Genomic DNA, 22,778 nt, shown 5'->3' with positions numbered 1-22,778 from the left:
CCTAGTAATTAATTCATCTGTCCTATTTTACCATTTTTTTCTGGAGAAAGATACATAGAAAGGATCTATCAGATACCCAGATAAAAAGGCATTTCACATTTTTTCTCTTAGGGTAGCCTCTATTAAATTGGAGCAAATGCCTCTGATCTAGAACAGTAACATTCATTGTAAAAGATACAAATAATAATAAAAAAAACAACAAAACACAAATACAAGAGTATTGTAGAAATGATACCTATATTGGCTAACAATAAAAATACATTGCAAGCTTTCGGAGCTCTAAGGCCCCTTCATCAGGCAAAATACAAATGATGAAGGGGCCTTAGAGCTCCGAAAGCTTGCAATGTATTTTTATTGTTAGCCAATATAGGTATCATTTCTACAATACTCTTGTATTTGGGTTTTGTTGTTTTTTTATTATTATTTTTGACACTGGCTAACACGGTACTACAGTTTTTGTTTTGTGTAAAAGATAAGAATGAAATAAACCTGGACACTTGGTTTACATTTTAATATCTTTACAGTTGCGCCACCTGTGGATTTTAGTGTAACAGCTGTTGGTGATCATTGGATGGACCTTGCATGGGAAGGAACCACTGCTGTGACAGAATATGTTATTTCATACCAGCCAGCAGTGCCAGGAGAGTGGGGGACTCAACAGCGGCTCCAACAGAGGGTCCCAGGAGACTGGAGTTCAGTAACCATTAGGGAGCTGGAGCCAGGAGTTACATACAATATTAGTGTCTGCTCTGTCATCAGTGATATTATCAGTGAGCCAGCTAGTATCACTATATCCACACGTAAGTGAAAACTAATTTGATATTTTATTTCTTTCATATTGCTTCTTCCTTTATCAATAATAATTTATAATTTATTACCCATTTGCATGGTCATTAAAAGAATGATATGGTTCTAACTATCACTGCTCAGAATGGCAAGCAGTAAATGTGTGACTTTGTATTATGACCAAGCTCCAAGTTGGCTTGGCCACTGCTCCCTTTTGTAGAAGCCCCTATTAGCAGAAAAAATGTCACAGATTTTCCAGTATTAAGAGAGAAAGCAGAAATGGGTCCATGTCAAGTATTGTCAAGTATGACAGCGAGCTATCATGATTCATGATTGGATAAGATGAACCTGGCAAGTAAACAATATCAATGGTTTAGTTTCAGGATGCATGCAATACAGGCCTTGTCTTAACTCTGTGCTGGAGATTGTCAGCTGTCTGCTTGAATTAACTGCCATGTTCCTTTGTTTTCAGATATTTCGTCACCACGAGGATTAAATTTTATGGAAGTGACACAGACCTCAGTGGAAGTGCACTGGGACCCACCAGTGTTCCCTCTCGATGGCTGGGAAATAAGCTTCACTCCCAAGGTGCACTTTAAATGCGAGTTTCTTCCAAATACAATATTGATCCTACTTTTACTTAACTTTAATATCAGCTATAAATAGAGTTGCTTACTCGCCCTTATCCACACAAATATTTTCTTAGTACTTTCAAATGCATCTTTACTTTTGTGACCTTAAATTCATAGGCACATTTTGGTTAGCCATTTTCAGCAGTGATATGTACGTATACATGTAGTATGTTTATATATATATATATACAAAAGATCCATTAATATCCTGTAAATGTAAATGATATCCTTATAAACAGTGCTTTATGATGTCATCAGCTTTAATCAGTGCTTAGTGATGTCATTTCTGTCACATGGCTCTGTGAAACTTGTGCAGTATGATAAATAATGTTAAACATAAGGATAAATGACCTGTGTGACCTCATATATTTAAGAAACTTTTTGGTGACTTATAATTTCCATAGATCTTACAATAAGGGATGCCTCATTACTATATAAATACACACACATATATATATTCTTGCTGTTTTTTATGTTTAATTGCATCTCCAACTGTCTTTGTTTATACAATCATCTAATTTATGCCCTTTTACCTCTCTCACTAAATGCCACTCATTGTACCCTCCCCAGTTTACTACCGTTGCCACATGCTTCTTTGTCATCTTTCCATATTTTACCTCAATGTTGTGCTTTTTTTCTTTTCCCTTTTATATCTCCCACCTCCCAAGATATAATATCTAGTCAGAAGGATGTCACTGTGCAGCCCATCATTTTCCCGTCTTCTTTTGATTTGTCTAAGGCCCTGGTGAGAGGGTTGGAAGTTCAGATCTAAGACTTCTACACCATTTAGTCAAAAAACAATATTCTATAACAAACTAAAAGTTAATGTGAAGGTGAACCACCTCTTTAAGCAATTTTTCCTATAGTTTCAATATTTAAAGTTATATATTAGCTACCATTGTGCTCAGCTCGACCTGTGACCTTCATTACTTGGACTTGGAAGAATAATTTCTTTAGTTTTATCATTTGTGTTCACATGCATGTAGCACACAGCTTACAGAGAACATTGGCTGACACCCTGTCTCTTGTATTCTGAACCCCTCTAAAGCTACATGACCCATGGCAGACTATTACTCACTTCAGCTGCTTGTTCCAGCCCTGGTTTCTAAGTAACCATGGATATTACCTTATTAGTAGTCAGCCATGCAGCAAATGGATATTTATGTGCTTCAGAAGGCCAAGTGAACTTTAAGTCCAGGGGGACCCTCTCATTATTTTTTTTAAATAAAGACTGTATCAGCACCCCTGTGGCATTGGCAGGGGGATGGGAGCCCTGTTGGAGAGGAATGGCCTATTCCTAGCAACTAGAGCAATTAGACTTCATTATTCCCAATTCCAAGCTGGAGAACATCTCAACAAAAAGCCAAATAACTGCAAATCCGCAAAAACATGAAAGCCGATTGCAAACTGTCTCAGAATATTACTGCCTACTTTATACTAATAATTAATTTAAAGGTTAGTAGCAGATTAAACTGATTTTTTTAGCCCAATGCTGAGAGACTAACCTATTTGTATATTCAGTGCTGCAAAATGTACTGTATGTAAAAAAAGGATAATTTTTTAAAGTGTGAGGTAGCCTTTGCCTAAAAATGGTTGGAAAATCTAGGAAACTTGAAATATTTCTATACATCTGTTTTTTTTAGTTTAAATACTCTTTTCCCATTTGTTAGTGTTTTATATTCCAGATAACTTTATGTCTCAGCTCTGCTGGAAGGCTATTTCATGAATGAGTGAACCACTCCTTTCTATCATTTCTCTAGAGTCCCCAGCCTTCTACATTCCTAGCTTGACTTGTGTTCTCAGTGCTTCACTTTCTTCCAAGCAAGCTTCTGTAAAGCATTAAATCACAGTATGGCCTCTTATTCTGCAGCAAATGCTGACTTTAATGCAATTCAATAGCCTTGGAGTTGCATTTGCCTTTACTGTTTCTTGTTGTCTATAATAATAACATAAACACATATAAAAATATGATTTGTTGAATCTTTGCCAAATTTGTCTTTTCATTTTAGCCATTATGTTATGGAATATCCACTACAAACTATTTTACCCTATCACCATAATAATTTCCTACTGTGAATGTATTATATAAATATTCCAGAGGTACTGTGCTGGCATTCTGTCCTTCCTCTGAATTTACGCTATTTGGCATAGCTGCCTGCCTTACTATTAGTCAATTTAGTATCCATCCAGCTAGTTCCAGAGAACAGCATCTCATTAAGAAGTCTTCTCTGGATTGAGGAGACTGATAAAATGATCATTCTTTATATCGTCTGCTTCATCCTGATCCATTATTTAGAATGCAGCAAAGCTTCATAATAAGGTGCTCATATATAAATAAACATAGTACTTTCTGAACCTGCTGGTAAACATTTATGTACTTGCAAAGTCATCCCTAGGGAGAATAAACAGGAGAAACACATGGAAAGACATAGGTAGTGCCTTGCATTTTTCCTCCAGGCCTTCTTTTTTCTTCAAAATCCCAGGGCTGATGCATGAGCAGTAGAGTACACAACTTTTTTGTTCAGCTTTTCACTCTTTGCACCCGGCACAAAGAAAGCAGGAAGAGGATCGCTCACATAAACGTTTTCTGCTGATAACCCAGGTGCGGCATCCCCCAGAGATTTAAGCTTTCCTTTTCTCTTACAGTGATACCGACATGAAACAACTACTTTTTAAAATATGAATCTACATAAAAAGTTATTGTTAATCATTTTTTGCTGATAGGGCTGCTTTTGTAAGTAATTACTTGAAGTTCCTAAACCTGACTGTTTTGCCAACCTGGGGGATGAGACTGATAATATAAAAGCATTGGACAAATACTTTTATGGGAAGATTATAACTAGCATGCAAAGATGGTGTTATGATAGATGTAAAAGGGGTTTAATTTCTGGTGTCAGTAGCTCTTTTAGTTAGAAATGGATGTTGGATTTATTTTTTAAAAAGCAAGCATATTGGTAAATGTTTGTAAAATGTTTAACGAACGTTCATTTAACCTTATTACAAGCATAAGTATACAGTGTGGTACACATTTTGTACATAATTCTCTCAGTATTACTTATTGGGTGTTAGGCTGGGTTATCAACTATATTGGCTTTTTGGTCATCATAAATCCACTTGGTATTCTGGGTTTCTATATGAGTAAGTAACAGTATGGGGCTGATTTACTAACCCACGAATCCGACCCGAATTGGAAAAGTTCCGACTTGAAAACGAACATTTTGCGACTTTTTCGTATTTTTTGCGATTTTTTCGGCGTCTTTACGAATTTTTCGTTACCAATACAATTTTTCGTAAAAACGCGAGTTTTTCGTAGCCATTACGAAAGTTGCGTAAAATCGCCCGATTTTTCCGTAGCGTTAAAACTTACGCGAAAAGTTGCGCCTTTTTCGTAGCGTTAAAACTTAAAAGGTGCGAAGTTTTGCGTAAGTTTTAACGCTACGAAAAAAGCGCAACTTTTTGCGCAAGTTTTAACGCTACGAAAAATCGCCAGATTTTACGCAACTTTCGTAATGGCTACGAAAAACTCGCGTTTTTACGCAAAAATCGTATTGGTAACGAAAAATTCGTAAAGACGCCGAAAAAATCGCAAAAAATACTAAAAAATCGCAAAATACCGATCATTACGAAAAAAACGCAATCGGACTCATTTCGACCCGTTCGTGGGTTAGTAAATGTGCCCCTAAGTGTAGTTGAAACCCAGTTACTTCTAAATATGTATTTTAGGGACCTCAAAGATGACAAGAAACTATGCTAATGTACCCAGTATTCAACACTAATAGTTCCTTAATATGTAACAGACACATTCCTCTTTATCCAGGAAACTCATGGAATATGCATGCTGCAGGGCAGTACTGATTTAAATGTATTTCTGCAGCAGATATTTTCATTTATTTATGTATTTATTTATTTAGTTGAGTTAGATACCAAATGGTTACATGGAAATCAATACTGTTTGCATCCAGCATAATGAGTAATAATGTATGCAGCATGAGTACCAACTAGCTTAAGGTATCCAGTTTTACAAGCAGAGCAGCAGAGCAGCTTTAGCCATTTATTTTACAGTTACTGTGCAGCTGTCAAAGCTCACTTTCTAGAGAATCCCTGGCCCTGATTGAAGATGGAATTGAATGATCCTGTCTACCTAGATGTCAAGGTCCCCTGAAAGGTGCCCTAAGCTCCCAACAGAGCCTCTGAGGGACACATTATTATTATAAATGTAAAACAGAATCTAGTGCAGTCTGCAGTACTGAAGTACACAAAAAATATAAGCATTCCACATTTATACATTTTGTCTTTTTATATAATGTAATAAATACACTGGAAACTTTGAAACTGATAATTACTTGGCAACATAGGACCAGTATTTGGTTATTTATTTTGGTTAAAAAGTTAATATATATTTCACCAGTGTAACCTCATGTTCTCCATCAGTATGTACAGAAGGCAAATGAGAATGTGCATTGCCAATAGAAACAGTGAGAAAGACAGTGATAGAGGCATTTATGCAGACATGCATCTTTGCAGTCATAGAGATTCTTTATACAACCCCACAGACACCCCTCCTCATAAAGTAGATCATTTATTGCCTAATGCTTTTTTGAGCTTTAGTTCTCCTTTTATGGCAGACTCTGCATTTTATGAGACCGGGTATACAGTGTTCTGATTAAAAACCAGGCCAGAACTGCAGCCAACTCTAATGGGAAGATTAACCCTTTTCAATACCTTTACACAAACAACACTGAACGGTATGCAAGTTATTTATCAAGACCAAGGAGCAACTTATAAAAGGAAAATGTAACTCAAATGATGTAGATCAGGGGCCCTATTGAGTATTAACCCATGTGCATTCAAATTATGAGAAATTATGAGAGATTATGAGAAAGAATTATTTTGTTATAATTATAGTACACTGGTTACTCATTCTGCAACATAATCATAGACGTGTTCAAAGATATGCTACACTGTATGGTTGTGATCATATATATCTTTCCTTGATGAAGGCATCTTAAAAAAAACAAATACTGTATTTGTTATGTATAAGTAAATTAACAATATGTCATTAAGTATAAATCTCAGTTTCAGGTAAATGTACTTGTGTAAAGGGGAACTCCAATTTCTGAACCAAAATATGTTAAAGAGCTCCACAAAACACAGAAACCCCTAATATACGTAATCACTGTAATCTGTTCCTTCAAAAACTATGAATAAATACCATATATATATATATATATATATTAATACTTTGTGAAGGAACAGATGCAAAAGGCCAAAAGGCAAGACAATTTTTCCCTTTCTGCATCATTTGAAATCCTGGCAGGGAAGGAGTGACTAAAACATTGATGTTACATATTGTAACAACTTCTCCACAGCTTACAGACAGGACACAGGAACTACATAACCCACAATGATGTTCCTTGGGATTTGGAGGATGCCAGATTAAAAATCATAAAAAAGGCTGCCTATTTTCAATTGATGTTAATTGCAAAGTTGCTTGAAATTGTGTTTACTTTTCAAAAAGCTAAAGTTGTGTTTGGGTAAAGTTCCCCTTTAAATATTACTGAGTCATTAGGAATGAAAGAGGCATGGGTTCCATATGACAATATATGCATATGCAATGTAACCCTAATGTATGCAATTTTAATTTTAGAATTTTTACTGACAGCATTATTAATAACAAACTGAGCAAAACAGGGTCACAAATAAATGAGTGTGAACAAGTTACTTGTACATATATGTGTTGCAGTACAAACAGTCAGAGCCAGATATGACAGTACAGGTATGGGGTTCATTATCCAGTATACTTAGGACCTATGGTTTTCCAAATAGGGGACCTTTCCGTAATTTGGATCACCATACCCGAAGTCTACTAGAAAATCACATGAACATTAAATAAATCCAATAAGCTTGTTTTGCCAGCAATAAGAATTAATTATATCTTAGTTGGGAACAAGTACAAGGCACTGTTTTATCATTACAGAGAAAAAGGAAATCATTTTTAACAATTGGAATTATTTTCGTAAAATTGAGTCTATGGTAGATAGCCTTCCATTAGTTCTGAGCTTTCTGGATAACAGGTTTCTGAATAAAGGATCCTATACCTGTACATTCTCTCTGGATCCTGTCAGTGCAGCGCTGTATGGGATATTGACACCTAACACAAGGGATACTTTACAGCTTCATTCCTTAAAGTGGACCTGTCACCCAGACATAAAAAGCTGTATAATAAAAGCCCTTTTCAAATTAAACATGAAACCCAAAATCATTTTTTTATTACCACATCCATACCCATTATAAAAGCATTTGAAAATCCCAGCTGTCAGTCATATATTGCCTGCCCCGCCTCTATGCCTTAGGCATAGAGGTGGGGCAGACAGTTACTTTCACTTTCAATTCAGAACTTTTTAGATGTTGCTGCACTGCTCACATTCCCCCTCCCTCCTCACCATGTAATTGTGTAACCAGTGCATGGACATGGGCATTAGGTCCCCCCATACTGGCACAGAAACAAGATTTTGGCAGGATGCAATGCCTGCTCTGATAACCGTGTCCACAAAATGGCCACTGCCTGCTTGCTGCAATTGTGAATTCCAAGGCTGGAGAAACTAAGATTAAAATAATTTATACAGTGTAAGTAAAGTTTATTTTGCTTGACAACCACAATAGAAAATAATTTGGAATTATTTCTTAAGGTGACAGGTCCGCTTTAACAAAACATCTATTTAACAATGAGATGACTTACAGGTGTAATAGCTAATAACCATTCTCCTGTTTTTGAAATAGTAATACTACAGCATTCCTAGACACTCAGTACACTTTGTATGCTTTTCACATCATCTGGTCCATTCTGTGTTATAAAAAATGTGGCAATTAGGTTTCTCATTATGTTTTAATTGCAATACTCGTTAATAGGGAAGAAAATGGCCTTGTTAGCTCCCGAAAGCACCTAAACTTTAAAAAAAAGATATTTAGAAATCATGACATATACGACTGAGCTTGTGTTAGCTGACTGCTATAAAAAAGACATTTAGCTGTACTTCTCTGTGCACTTTGATAGAAAGCAAAGAGTGTGGGCGATGGATCAACTACAGTTATTAAGGGTGGAGGTCTCTGAGAAAGATTGAATAGACCGGTGTTCTGTTTGTTAGAAAGAGAGCATTGTCATGTTTTTGTGAATGATTTGATGTTGCAGAATGCTCATAAACTGGCATGCTTCAGCGACTGGCTGAATGGAGGCCACGACAGCCTTAATGGAAAATATGGGGGCATAGTTGCAGATAAGGAGTGCCTTCTCCTGTTCCATGGAGAAGTGATACATTTGTAGGATAATAGCTACTCAATTGTGTCAGCTGAGAGAAAGAAGATGGATCTGTGTACAATCTAATAATATTGTGAGCTAAGGAATAAGAGGCAGCTGTAATCAGTTTTCAAGGAAAATATGAGTGCATTTTGGCACTTTGGTTTATTATTCATTTAGTCATGGAATATGTGACAAATGGCATTATTATAATCATCAAGTAACATCAGCCCATAGATTTTATAGAGTTTGTGCTTACAAAGTTGCCACAAAGAATATAATAAGGCTTCTCTAAGAACTGTATGTTTTTTCTGAAATATTGTAACACAATATTATTTTTGGCAGCAAAGCTGGGCAGATAAGAAGACGCTGATAATGATCTATTTTTTAAATAAGGGATACAGTGTCATGAGTGCATAAGAATAATTTTTAAAATGTTTTTATAATCGACACCATTTGTTTTTTTGTTTGCTGTTTTAGTATCTGGGGGCCTTGAGCCTCAAAAGGGCTGAGCTGCCTGATACTTTTACAAGAACACACCACTGCCGGGATACAAATATAGAGATAGCACTGGAAACAGAAACAGATTTGCACAGATTTTACTTGCAGATGACTGTGCACTGGATACCACATATTTTCTTCTATAAATGATATACTAAGGGAACTATTATCTTGAAGCAGTTATCCAATAATCTCCAAAATTCTCCAATGGCATTTCCCATAGTATCCCACTTATTTGAACGACTTTTCATTTTTTTACTAACTTTTCTCAATACAATATTTCTCCCGGTCATGTACCTCATATTTTATTTATGTCAGGTTTCTCCTTGGAATAGTGTGATGTAACATTTCATCAGCTGAAATGTTAAACCTTTTGTATCTGTGCTGAACATATTACAATTAAATGAAACATATATCCCTCTCTTTAGCATAAGCTCATGTATCTGGGCTTTTTTAGAAAAGGTTTATAAGCACCTAAACTTACAGAAATAAACATATATGTATTTTTTTTCACAGACATACCTCATTCCACAAATTGAAGAAAAGCCATGTTACATGTTAGAAACATTTCCAACCCCCTTTAGGTTTACAGTGTAATGCAACCCCTCCCTCAACTTGCTCAGGGATTAGTAAAGTGATGGATTCTAGGACTAGAAATTTCTCTGTTTCCAAAGTGGGTGGCACACAGATTGCTGTAAATCCCAGAATCCATCACTTTATAATAAAACAAGGGGAGGGTGTGGTTGGATTGCTCTATGAGCCTAAGGGGTGCTGGGAACTGGTCCCTGGTGTCCTTTCAACCTGTGGAATCTGGTCTGGTCTGTATAAATTTGTATTATTTTTCTACGTTCAAGTGTTAGTGCAACCATTGTTATAAGCCTAACTGAACAAGCTCTTGTCACAGAGAGGGGTATTGTCCCTTTCATTCATTTATTCATTCAAGTCATGTATGTTACAATAATATTATATGTGTTACAAAACATAAACAGCTGCAAAACAAATGATTGACACTGCGTCAAAACAACACCATGTTCTCCATTATCCTCCAAATAAAAAGAGAAAATCATTCTCTAGAACAGAGGCTGATGGAGAAAGTAGTAAAATTAGTAAAATGTCTTGGAACTATAGGTTAAACATTAAGGAGCTCCATACAGTATATAAGACTCTAACTTAACTGTTTAAAATGTGATGACTTTCAAACCTTCCTAGCCATAAACTCCCACCTCGTATACTCTCAATCGTTTCTAGTATCTCTGCATGTCTTTTCATCAATATTACTATGTGTTTGTCTTTATAATAATTATGCTGCATACTGTACATTGTCAGCTACCAGTTCTTGTTCTTGCTAACAACCAAAATCACCCTAGTGCAACGATGGAGAAAATCCACCGAGAACAGTAAATGATAGAAATACTGCTAACAAGAAACTGTGCCCTGGTGTCAGCTCCTCATCTGATCTTACAGCGAAATATCCTAATCTTTGAAACCAGAGCTTTATTACACATACATATCAGGGGCAATAGGGTAATAGTTTAACAGAATCTCCTCTTTTTATATGTTATCAGAATAATGAAGGAGGACTGACGGTCCAGCTTCCAAGCAGTGTCACTTCCTTTAACCAGACGGGCCTAAAACCAGGAGAAGAATACACCGTGAGCATCATTTCTCTAAAGGATCAGGCACGGAGCCCCGCAACATCTGGCAGCATTTCGACTGGTAAGATGCCGGATAGCTATGTATAAGTGCATGCTAAGCCTGTGCTTGAATGACGCTTCCAGACTGAGAAATGTGTACAAAGGAAACATAAACCATAGGGAGCATTGGATGAGCAGAAAATATCTTACTAACAGCTGTTCTCCTGCATCTGGAAGCTGCTAAAGATCAGGAAGAAGCAAGTTTTGGAATAGGAGCAGCAGGAAGCTTAGCATAGGTTATGTGCATTCACAACCCCCTAAGTAGCATTTATTTTGTGCTTTTAGAGTGGAGACAACTTGAAAGATAAAAATAGCAGCATGATAATATAAGAGGTGTCTGCAACAGAGCAGTGCTCTGGTAATTGCTGAGCTGGTCAGTTAAGGATAGCACAAATTAAAGGGGTTGTTCAACTTTGAGTTCACTTTCAGTATGATGTAGAGAGTAACATTCTGACACAATTTGCAACTGGTCTTTTTTTATTATTTGTGGTGTATCAATTATTTAACTTTTTGTTCAGCAGCTCTCCAGCTTAAAATTTCAGCAGCTGTCTGCTGCTAGCATTCAAAATACTGGAATATGAATATGAACAGGAGAGGGTCTGAATAGAAAGATAAGTAATAGCAAGTAACAATAACAATACAACTGTAGCCTCACAGAGCAATAGTTTTTTCACTGACCCCAATTTAAAAGCTGGAAAGAGGCAGAAAAAAAGGAAGGCAAAAAATGAAAAAAACGAAGACCATTGTAAAAGTTGCTTAGACCTTACCATTCATTGTAATGCTACAAGTTAACTAAAGGTGAACCACCCCTTTAACAGCCAGTACAGAAATAAGCGCACTGTTACTGACAGCTCAAGGGTTGAGCAAATTTCTCCTCAAAAGCTCTCGGCAACTCTAACTACCTAAACATGACCGTGTATTCAACGTTTCATTGGATCTCATGACAGCATGCAATAAATAGGGCTTGTGGAAAAAATGTGTTTCACTGAAAACCAAGCTACCTACCATGTTATTTTCTATATTAATCAGTGCAAGAACATTTCAACTGAGCAATTTTTTTCATTTTACGCTTGGGAGGAGTGTAAGTTATTTATTCGAACATTGTCTTCCATTTTCTTCCTCATTATAATCAACTTATTTATTGTGCCTGAGACACATGCACAGCTGCAGTGGGGGGGGGGGAGATCATTTAACCGTACAGGACAAATTAGAATACAGACATTCCTAATGTCTCTGAAGAGGATGGGGAGGACATTCTTGAACAATAAGTCTGACCTGGGCAGAGTTGAAGCAACCGGTTGTACTTACCATACTTGAACCCTTTATATGTGCTTGATAATTGTATAATAAAGACACCAAGAGCGAAAATTCAAATGAGGGACTGGTTCAGATCAAGTTAATTGACATAACATACTTTACCAAAGCCATTTGGCACAGATTGTGCCTGGTAGAATTTTAGAATTTACTCATATTCTGCACCTGTTTATGAAAACAAATTTCTGGAAAACAGTTTGTTTATTTGAATGGAAAAAATCAATAGGTTATTCTTATATACTCCGCACAAACCTTCTGGGCCTTTTTCTTAGAGCTATTCTTAGAAACATAATATATTGCCTTTTCTTCCTATATTCTGTGTTTAAGGCTCCGCTATGCCCTTACTTAACCTTTGTTGCAAAATTGTTCTTTAATAAAAGTGAAGACTTATATTGGCATAGTTTTATAGCATCTATGTATAAAGGCTATGAGCAAACACAAATTGTTCTTGTAGAAGTCATGTCCACAATATGCTTCTATTAAAGAGTATGGAATGGACGCAGCGGTAATTACACCCAGGTCAGTGGCCCTAAAATAGTGCTATCGATATTGAGGATTGAATTAAGGGACCTAATAGACCTGGAGTGGCACAGTGTTACTGAGCCTTTTTGGGGAGCATATGTAGTGCATTTTAAGGATCACACACAGTTGCAAATGACATGGGAGGATCTTTCAAATAAATTGCATCTGTGCACAGAGCATATAAGGCTATTTTGTATCTTATGTGTTTTTCATTAAATATACTTTTCTTTTACAAAGTATGGGGCAGATTTACCAATGGTCATATTTTTTTTCTGTGATTCTTTTTTTTGTGTTAAAAAACCCATATATATATATATATGTGTGTGTGTGTGTGTGTGTGTATGTGCAAAAACGTACATTTTTCACAATTTAAAAGGCATGTAGAAGTCAGTGGGAAAATTGTACCAATGTTTATTTAATTTGTGGTTTTAGAGGTTATCGTCAGGCCCGGATTTGTGGCGAGGCCACAAAGGCCTGAGCCTAGGGCGGCACAATTTTAGGGGCGGCATGCCGCCCCGCCGCAACGAAATTTTAACATTTAATGGCCATACGGAGCAATGGGGACTTCTCCCCACTGCTCTGTATAGAAGTTAAAATGGGCACGCATGCGCACTTGCGTCTGCGCAGCGCGGCGCGCCAGGGAGAGGGGGAGCGCGAATGGGGGGCGGCCTCAGGGCGGGTAGATTTGAAATCTGGCGCTGGTTATCGTGTTTTTTTGCATTTGCAAGTGCATGAAAAGTCTTCCGAAAATAAAATTAAAAATTTGAGGTTTACATATTCTTTTGCCTTTTGTCCCATATTTTAATTTGTTCATGCATTTTATAGTCAGATCTTTTAATAAATGACTAGATCGTTGTGGTTTTTGTGGAAACCATAAAATCAGAATGTTAATAAATGGGCCTCCCTGTTTCTCTGTAAATCCTATAGATGCCGAATAGCACAGGGTACTTCCCAGGTGCTCTCATCTAGGACTTTGGATTTTGTTCGGCAGGTTCACCGACACTGAGCTTTCTGGCACATGTGCAGTTGGAGCTAGTCTGGGGGGAGAGGAGGGAGCAGTGAGGGGGTCCAATTTAGGGTAGACTAAGGGGGCTTTTGCATGTGGGAGGTTTTAGTATTCCTTAATTTATTGTAGAAGAGAAGATCCCCACACTGTGCCTGTATTAGGGAAAATTTCCTCCTCTTAAAATGCCCAGATCGGCCCCAAGATGTGAAAAGGTGGCACTGTTGCTGAATTATTGGTTGCCTACATATAAGACTATTTATTTGAATTACCCAACTCTTCAGCTCCACATTCAGCAGACAACTGAATGCTCATTCTTTATTTTATTATTATTATTATTATTATTATTATTATTATTATTATTATTATTGTTAGTTTGCCATAGCATTTATGTATGCATTTCCATGCTTGTATAAATATACAGTATATATCATATCATTTGTTCACCAATAATCACAAAGATTAATGTTAATTTGGAATTAATGCTTTTGTTTACCATTAGACATAGATGGACCTACCAATATCCTGGTTCGTGATGTTACTGACACAGTTGCATTTGTGGAGTGGACACCAGCTAGAGCAAAACTGGACTTCATGCAGCTTGACTATGGACCTATAAATGGGGAAGGGGAAAAGACTACCTTTCGTCTCCAGCCTCCTTTGAGCCAGTATTCCATGCAGGTCCTACGTCCAGGTTCACAATATGAAATATCAATTCGAGGAGTGCGGGGAGACACTGAGAGTGAACCAGTCCGTGCTACTTTCACCACAGGTACTTTTTTCAGTACGTTGTTTACAGCCGAGCCTTAAGATCAAGTTTCTATTTAAATAAATGAAAATAGGGGTTCATTCATATTCTTTATTAAACAAAATATATCCGAACAGAAAAAGTGTTTACTTATTCATTTATAAGAGGTCATAGAATTTCCAAAATATAAACATTATTGTATTTTGATTTCCTAAAGATACTCAAGGTGCCTTAGTAAGCACATGTTAGCCGTTATAAGGACAAACTAGAACTGAAGTTTGAGAATATTATAGTATTTCTTTAGCAACTTGAATTATAATGTTTCCTGTAATTTCTCCCCACCTATCACTTTAAATGCTGATTTAGAGTTAGATGCTCCAAAAAACCTTCGAGTGATATCCCATGCCTCATCCACATTGGAACTGGAGTGGGATAACAGCGAGGCTGAGGGTGAGGGCTACCGCGTAGTCTATAGTACCCTTGCTGGGGATCAATACCATGAACTCATTGTGCCAAGGAACTACGGCCAGACCACTAAAGCTACACTTACAGGTATGCAATAAATATGTCATTTCCACATTTCCCCACTACACATACCAGTTTAAAGTGTCATTGTTTATTTAAATGGTGTATAGAATGGAATATCAGTTGTAAAATGAATGCACCAATTTGTCGTTGTTTTCAAACTAAAATATTATTTCAAATACAACTGTATGAGACAATTAGCAGGTGAAATGTATGACATTTTGACGTTTTACTGATGGTACCAGTTGAGAAGAGCAAGCTCAGCACTGGTGCTATAGTCGGCCAGAGCCACTGAACAGATGAACGTGTTAAGGGAAACTTTCAGACTGGTGAGAAACTAAAGGTTTTTCAAAAACCCCACGTATCAAGCAAGTGCAAATAAGTTCACTCATTGCATCTCATACGAAGCATACATTTGTAAATACTATACCTGTGACTACTGTATAAAAAAATGGAGAAGTAATTTAGTGATATATATTACTTGGCAAAGTAATTGTATGTATAATGTCCCATGTTGTATTTTATATGTCTCATGGGCAAAGTTCTGCCAAATACAGCATAAATGTGCATCTGAGTCAGCAAAATGCCTGATCCATGTCTAGATGCACATTCAAGGAGGTATAAATGACAAGTAACTTTTTTTTTAGGTTTTAAAGATGTGCTATTAGGTGCAAGTTTTTTGGCTTTTGTAAAGAGGACATACTGTACAAATATAATGAACATCAAGACTCTTAGATACTGCTTCTCCATCTCAGATAAAAAATGAAAATAGGCCACAGTCCATCCAAAGCATCTGCTTAACAATTCACTGTGCTGCTTTATATCATAATCCAGTAAAGGTCTTGTGTGCTGCTTGTTTCCATCAGGACTACTTTGCTGGAGCTTGTATAGTGCTAAGTTATATATTTTAAGGTCAACAGGCCAAGCATAATTATTGAAGTTCTATGTCATGCTGTGTTTAGCTTTATTTTTGTCCCTTTTACTTATTCTTCTATCAGTTGTGCTTTCCATTAGGGTACATTTAAGTACTTTGAGATATTGCATTCCTGAGGTCACCAAGGTTAGATTTTTAATGTACAGAACTGGAAACTTCCCTTCACCCAGACAGCATGCTTCAGGAATATATGTATTTCTAGCACTTTCTCAACATGTTAAAAGTAAATGTGCAATTCAGCAGGTAATTACATTTAGTCCTAACCCAAAGCACTTCTAAATGTATATAAATAAACAGTATTGATCCAAAAACCCATTTTATAGTACTGATCCAGAAACTCATCTTTATAGTATTGATCCAAGAACCCATTTTTATAGTATGGGTCTACAAAACTGACCAGAATGTATTTCAAATTCTATAATAAATAAATACTATAAAAAAATGGTAAAATACTGAAATACTAAGAAAAATAATAGTCTAAATTAAATTGGTGTTACAACAGCGTAGTCCTCATATTGGAAAGCAATGCTAAACCTGGTGCCCTTCATGGCACAAGTTTAATTTGGGGATAATCCTTCACTAAAACCAACTAAAGACCAGACACTGATCAAATTCAAAAAGATACAAAGTCTACCCTCAGTGCAATGTGACTTTCTGGAACTATGAAACGCAATTAAGGCTATGTAAAGGTGTTAACTTTCCATTCTTTCTAAAGTGAAATCTATGCACTGTAAGATGCATGTGTTCTTGTCGATGTAAGGTTATGTGTATCCCTTGCTACAAAAGGGAGCAGCAGTCATTTACTTCCTCTTTAAACTCTACTTTATGAGGCAAGAAGCTTTAGTAGGAGCCTAAGGCAGAATTCCTCAGTAAATGGGAAACTAGGACCCCAAGGTTGGCTTAACCTTAGTGGAAATATAGGGAAAGGGACCCAGGTAATAAAGGTTTCTGGTTAGTTGCAGGTAGCTCCTGTTATAGTACATGCTAGGAGTGTGAAACAGTAAGCAGTTGTGTGCTTTTCTGAGAAGATTTTAGTTTGGGGTACAGTGGGACATCATAATATTGTTTGAAATCCCTTTAAGGCAACACTGCGAGATCCAGGCATACTGGAGACAGGAACCTTGGGGTGTAAGCAATACCTAAGTGACAATTGTGAAACTGCTGTGATCTGGGGAACTGCCACATATATTCACTGTACGAAGTGAAGTATTCTTTTTAATTTATTGTGTTCTATAATAAAATAGTGTTCTTGTTTAAGAACCAGTGGTACCCCAGTATTCATTTAAAAGTGTATCTGGGGCTTATAGTTCAGCCTGGAGATAGTTTATCTCCAGCTATGAGTGACAGTCTACTGTAGAAGTGTTCTATATAGAAAGCAGCAGTACAGTACCCCCATATCCATAGTTCTACATATGATACATGAATAAAATAAATCCACTCTAATAGAAAATATTCTTATCTTCATAAATTAAATTAATATGTGCCTAGGAAGGCTACTTAAACTCGCAGGCCTATAGACACTGATCACATTTTTGTCTAACAATACCCCCTCTTTTACTGGCAACAGTTTCCCTAGCTGAAGGACCCTTTCACTTTACACACAACGATGCAAACCATAATCTTACAGTGTAACAGTTCTCTAGAAACATTTTCCGTGGCCCTGCTGACAATTACACAATGGATTTAAATTATGGAAAATGTTCTTTGTGATTTGAGTTTGTAATTACTAGTAGGAAAGAATAGCCCAATGGATCTCAACCTCTTCTTCACCAAAGCCTTCTGTGTTTATATAATCAACACTCAGGAATCACACATTTAAATAACTTACAGAAGTTGTAATTTTGGTCACCGGTGCCCTCAAATGTTAATGCTAAAATTCTATATGCATGCAGGTAACCGTAATCACAACCTACATGGGATTTGCATCAACTGAGAATATTTACCTTGTAAATGTAAAATGAGTTTGTTATTGTCTGGTTCTCATTTTAATGTCAAACATACACAGGAGCATACACAGCTTAATGGCATTTACTGATCAAATATATCCCTGTTGCCCATGTTGTCAAAAGATCTGAGAATCCCATTTATTACAAATTGGGTGTATTTTACACATCCAGGCTGTATCTATGAATAGGGCATCAACAGCTCCCAGCATCAAATGTCTTATGCAAATAAAAGTATGTTTTTGATTTGATAGGAAAGTTTCCTGATAACCTTTATTTAGTTACCTCAATACCGAATATTGAAAGAGGCAGCCATACACTCTTGATTCTTATAAAGAGGAATCATTTTTCCAGCAAGAATTTCAATCATCTCAAGGAGAAAGGACAATACGTGGGTGACAATTCAGTCGCAGGATTCTGAAAGTGATTTCGGTACAAAATAGAAAGGTTTCATAGAGAGATTACTTATAGGAACCTCATATGTCTGCACGCTTCGCCGAGTGGGAGAATGTCGTGCCATCAACAATAATGGAAAAGACAGTTCAAAGAAGAAAGATAAGAAATGCTTATTATAACTGAGATATAGCCCTGTAGGTGTTATAAGGGGTCAGTTTAAACAGAGGAAGGCATTTCAGAAGAGCTGTGATCCTCTGAATTATCCGTCTGCTGTATCATAGGATTACACTTTTCAGTGTCGACTCTTCTGTATTATGAAGATTAACTGGCCATTGTTTGACTTTTTGATTCAGAGGGTGCTGTCAGCAGGAATGTACATCGGCTTCTCACAGTATCTTGTATTAGAGCTGTTGCTTTACAAATAACACCCTGGGATTAGGAAGCATATTTACCAAATGTTTTCTACTTTACTTTAATTACATTGACTGTAGAGATTTAAATATTATGGATTAACATGTGAATGTAGGAATCAGAACTTCCAAGTGGATTTTCAAGCTCTATTCTTGCTTTTAGTTAGAGATGATTAAAATAATTATTCTGATTCTAAAGATCAACAGATTATGCGATTTGTCAGTGACACAAATATGCAATGCATGGTCTCAGATTATTCCTACATTCTTTGTAGATTGTAAGCTCTTTTGGGCAGGGCTTTCTTCACCTCTTGTATTGGTTATTGGTTGCTTTATATGTTACTCTGTATGTCCAGTGTATGAATTTCACTTATTGTACAGTGCTGCGGAATATGTTGGTTCTTTATAAATACATGTTAATAATAATAATAACTACATAAGAAGTGTGGGTGCAAGAACAGCGATACATGAAGGGCTCCTATATCTGCTCTTTTGATTGGTAATACTAAACTGAGCCTGAGTATCTCCTCTGCAAAAATGATTCTCTAATTACACCATTTGCTGCTAGGCATCATTACGTTTATTTAATATAATACTTATAATTGGAATTAATTTTATATTGAATTGCAAGTTATAAAAGCTTACTCTGACCATGAAACAGATATTCCAAAGTCTTTACTGTAAAAACATTCAGGGGTAGGTCTATCAAACGTGATTTGCCAAAAGATTCCGGAATGTTAGGAATTTTTTTTTAAGAATTGGCACATTTATCAACACTGATGTCTCAGTCTATTTATTGTAATGTATCAATAAGATAGCGGAAGGTCCAGCACATTTTCAAAAATGGACCTTGTCGCTGTTAAATGCAATATAATAATTTATAAAGTGTTTTCTTGGCTGTTGGAGTTCTTGATTTGGGATAAACACTTCAAGTTTATTTATCTATCTATTGCCTCATTGAATCTAAATGCCAAGACTGCACGTCTAGAAATTGGATAAATGAAAATATTTGTATCTAACAGAATATTGAATAACTAAAATAAATTTATATAGTATACACTCACACTTTTAAAAAGTATGGGGGGTGTTGTTTTTCCCCAACCCCCTTCCGCCCGAATAGTTTTCCCCTATAATACCAGGGTCTTATAACTTCATTCTAACTTCATTGAAATTCCACGATATGTTAACGTTTTATTGGCAGCTGTGACCTTGCTTGATTGGCATATTTTGTTAAATGTAAAAAGATGTATACTTTGTATGTATAATATGGTCCCATAGTTCCAGAACCCTGGAGAGTCATGGAAAGAGGGGACAATCCTTACTACTCTGCCCATTTATCAGGTCCCGGAATCACACAGCTTGTTAGAGTATGCAGTATTCTGCTCACTCTTGGACTTTGCTGTGTATGATTAATGGCCATGCAGAGAAATCTTGCTAACCCAGCCTGTCAGACTCAAGATTTATCTTATAATCGACTCTATGGCTTCTTTTTACAGAATTGCCCAACCTTTGCTAGCAAATATTTTAACAACACAAATATTAAGTCCCCACAATCACATTATCAGAGGCTGGCAGTTGAATGGAGCCTGTTGCCTATAAATGGGTTAATGAAGTTGCTTTAATGCTATTCTTATAATAAGACTGGCACATCAAAATATCTTTTAATACAACATGTAATGCATCCAGCCTATTATTTCCTTGGTGCATTCAATCACATCTATGAACTTCATCGTCTCCTTGGTACACTGCTCTAATAATTAAATTGTGTGATTGTTTTATGACTATTTCATTGCCTTTGAGGTGCTAAGATGTAACAAACATAAAAAAAAAACTTGAATTGCTGCTGAAAAATGTCAATTTAATTACATGAAGACAGCGTATTTTTTAACATGAATTGCTCAACCTCACTGTAGGAAGTCGCTTATCGTCTCTTTCTTTTTTTAAGTGACGTGAATCCTACAATGAGACAATCATTTCAGTGTCTGGTGTGTCAGCATCCTCATATTTATGGATCTGTGTGTCTTGTAAGAACCCGACTGCCAAAAAATAGATTAAAACTTGTGATATTTAATATGAAATGCTAATAACAGTATTTAAGAACATTTTATAGGTACGAAGGTCCATCCTCCCATTGACATTAAGTAATGCCTCTTTTTAAACCCAATATAAAGCCAAATTCAGAAATATAAGGTACAAACATTTACTAAACTGTTTGGTGAGTTATACAACAGATGCAAATGTTCTTATATCCTTTTTGTTTCTATCTATGGGCAAGATCTTATCCCAGGAACAGAATATGGTATAGGAATTTCTGCCATCCGCTATAATCTCAAGAGCGCTCCTGCAACGATGAATGCACGCACTGGTAAGTAATGGCATTGGGTCATGGGCTAGGCCAAAAAACTTAGCTTTATTATAGTTAATATAAGCTATAGTAAAAGAATGAATTGTCTACTATCTAGTACAATGTGTATCATCAGGACAGATCTATTCAAGAGAGTACAAGACAAACAAGAATTTGGATTGAATATGGGCCCCAACAAATATGTAGAAATGTAATATTCATTTTAATAACTGCAGTGCATAATGCTCTTGGCTTTTATTACATTTGGTCATTTGTGGTATGAACTTCAGAAATGAACTTGAATTAAATCATGGGGAATAACCAAACCCCATACAATTAGGTCATATTATATTGCTGTCTGTCTCCCTAGGATAGTAATGTCAGAGTATTCTGGGAAAGAGATTCAATAAAATTTGCTCCACATGAATATTGAAAAGATACAATTCTAGATGGGAAATATCACAGCAACAAATGACCACTTAAAAGTCATGGACACATCAGCAACTATGTTACCCAGATTGGCAGAGAAGTGGTGCCTGTAATGATGCTTTCCCAAGGCATTTAAACATGCCAAGAACACAGGTTGTTCAGCCCAGCCCTTGATAGCACTTTGCAAGAGACATGAATCATTGCCACTCAAAATTTTAGCAGCAGTCATGCCAGCTAAAACCAAGGCAAAAATGGTAGGCAGAAACTGAATAGACAGAAATGTCAAATACATTGCATTGTACATAAAATTCTATGTACAAAGAGATACATTATTGTAAGAACTGTACATTTTGTTAGAACTGAGGCATAATTCAGTGCATTATCTAATGGCAAAAGATGTCCTCCTTTCTACTGTGATTGCTTGATTATGGTCAAGGATGTACTTAATGCCTTGGCTAAGCTAACCGCCATACTTTAGTAAAGCAACTCTATCTATCTAGGACCACTAAGGGTGTTGTTCACTTGGTGTCTGTGGAACCTTTCCCAGTCTTGACAATCAATATAACGGCTCTGATTCATATATATGTGCAGTTAAGTAGAGGAGAAATCTTCTGTGAACACATTAGTCAGAACATGCACATTTGTCTATGTAACGGAAAATAAATGGAAAATAAAACCTTTGCATAAACAAGGCAGACTTTTCATATACGGGAGACAAAGGCTTGCTAATGCATAAAACCCAAGGCATTAAGGAAGAGTTATTTTTGCTGTAAGCTATATCTGTAATTGATATAACTGTTTTTCTGTTTGCATTGTGACTGAATGACCCCCTCTTTTTAATAAAAAACATAAGCCCTGGCAAGTGATGTCTGTTTGCTAGAATGCCAAGTAATTAATATGTGTGGGCTTAATACATTTTTCAGACAGTGAAGCTCTCTGTCTTATTCCCTGTTAACTGGAGAAAATTGTTGTAGCTGAAAACATTAAGTACTGGGAGAACAATAGTAATGTTAGGGTAGGAGCAATGAGCGAGGACAAATTGGAGAGATGGTTGGTTTCTATATATTTTTTAGGCTTGAAATAACAGATAATGAATCCCTAGTCTGTTTATGTCTCCAGCTGTTCTTCCAACTCTTTACAGCCATTGACTATTGAGTCATCAATGGTAGAATAAACATAGACTTCATTCCCTGGGTCTGATGATAGGAAATAAAAAGCTAAAATCACTGACTTTGTAACTCCTGTAGCAACTGGATTTTGTAGGCTGACAAAATATTAAAGCATTTTTCCAATAGAAATCACC

At 36.4% G+C, this 22,778-nt stretch overlaps 1 protein-coding gene across 1 annotated transcript in view; it reads left to right on the top strand.

Moving 5' to 3' along the window:
• Positions 1-22,778, top strand: part of tnr (tenascin R) — a 175,618-nt gene that overhangs the window by 116,478 nt on the left and 36,362 nt on the right. Inside the window, 6 exon segments of the mRNA NM_001113815.1 lie at positions 525-800; positions 1,259-1,374; positions 10,779-10,929; positions 14,249-14,518; positions 14,861-15,046; positions 20,978-21,067. Of these exon segments, the coding sequence (NP_001107287.1) occupies positions 525-800; positions 1,259-1,374; positions 10,779-10,929; positions 14,249-14,518; positions 14,861-15,046; positions 20,978-21,067 (1,089 nt within the window).

This window comes from Xenopus tropicalis, chromosome 4, assembly GCF_000004195.4.
Source record: "Xenopus tropicalis strain Nigerian chromosome 4, UCB_Xtro_10.0, whole genome shotgun sequence".
NCBI lineage: Eukaryota > Metazoa > Chordata > Amphibia > Anura > Pipidae > Xenopus > Xenopus tropicalis.
The sequence above is the reverse complement of the archived record's forward strand: the minus strand, read 5'-3'. Positions and strand labels throughout refer to the sequence as shown.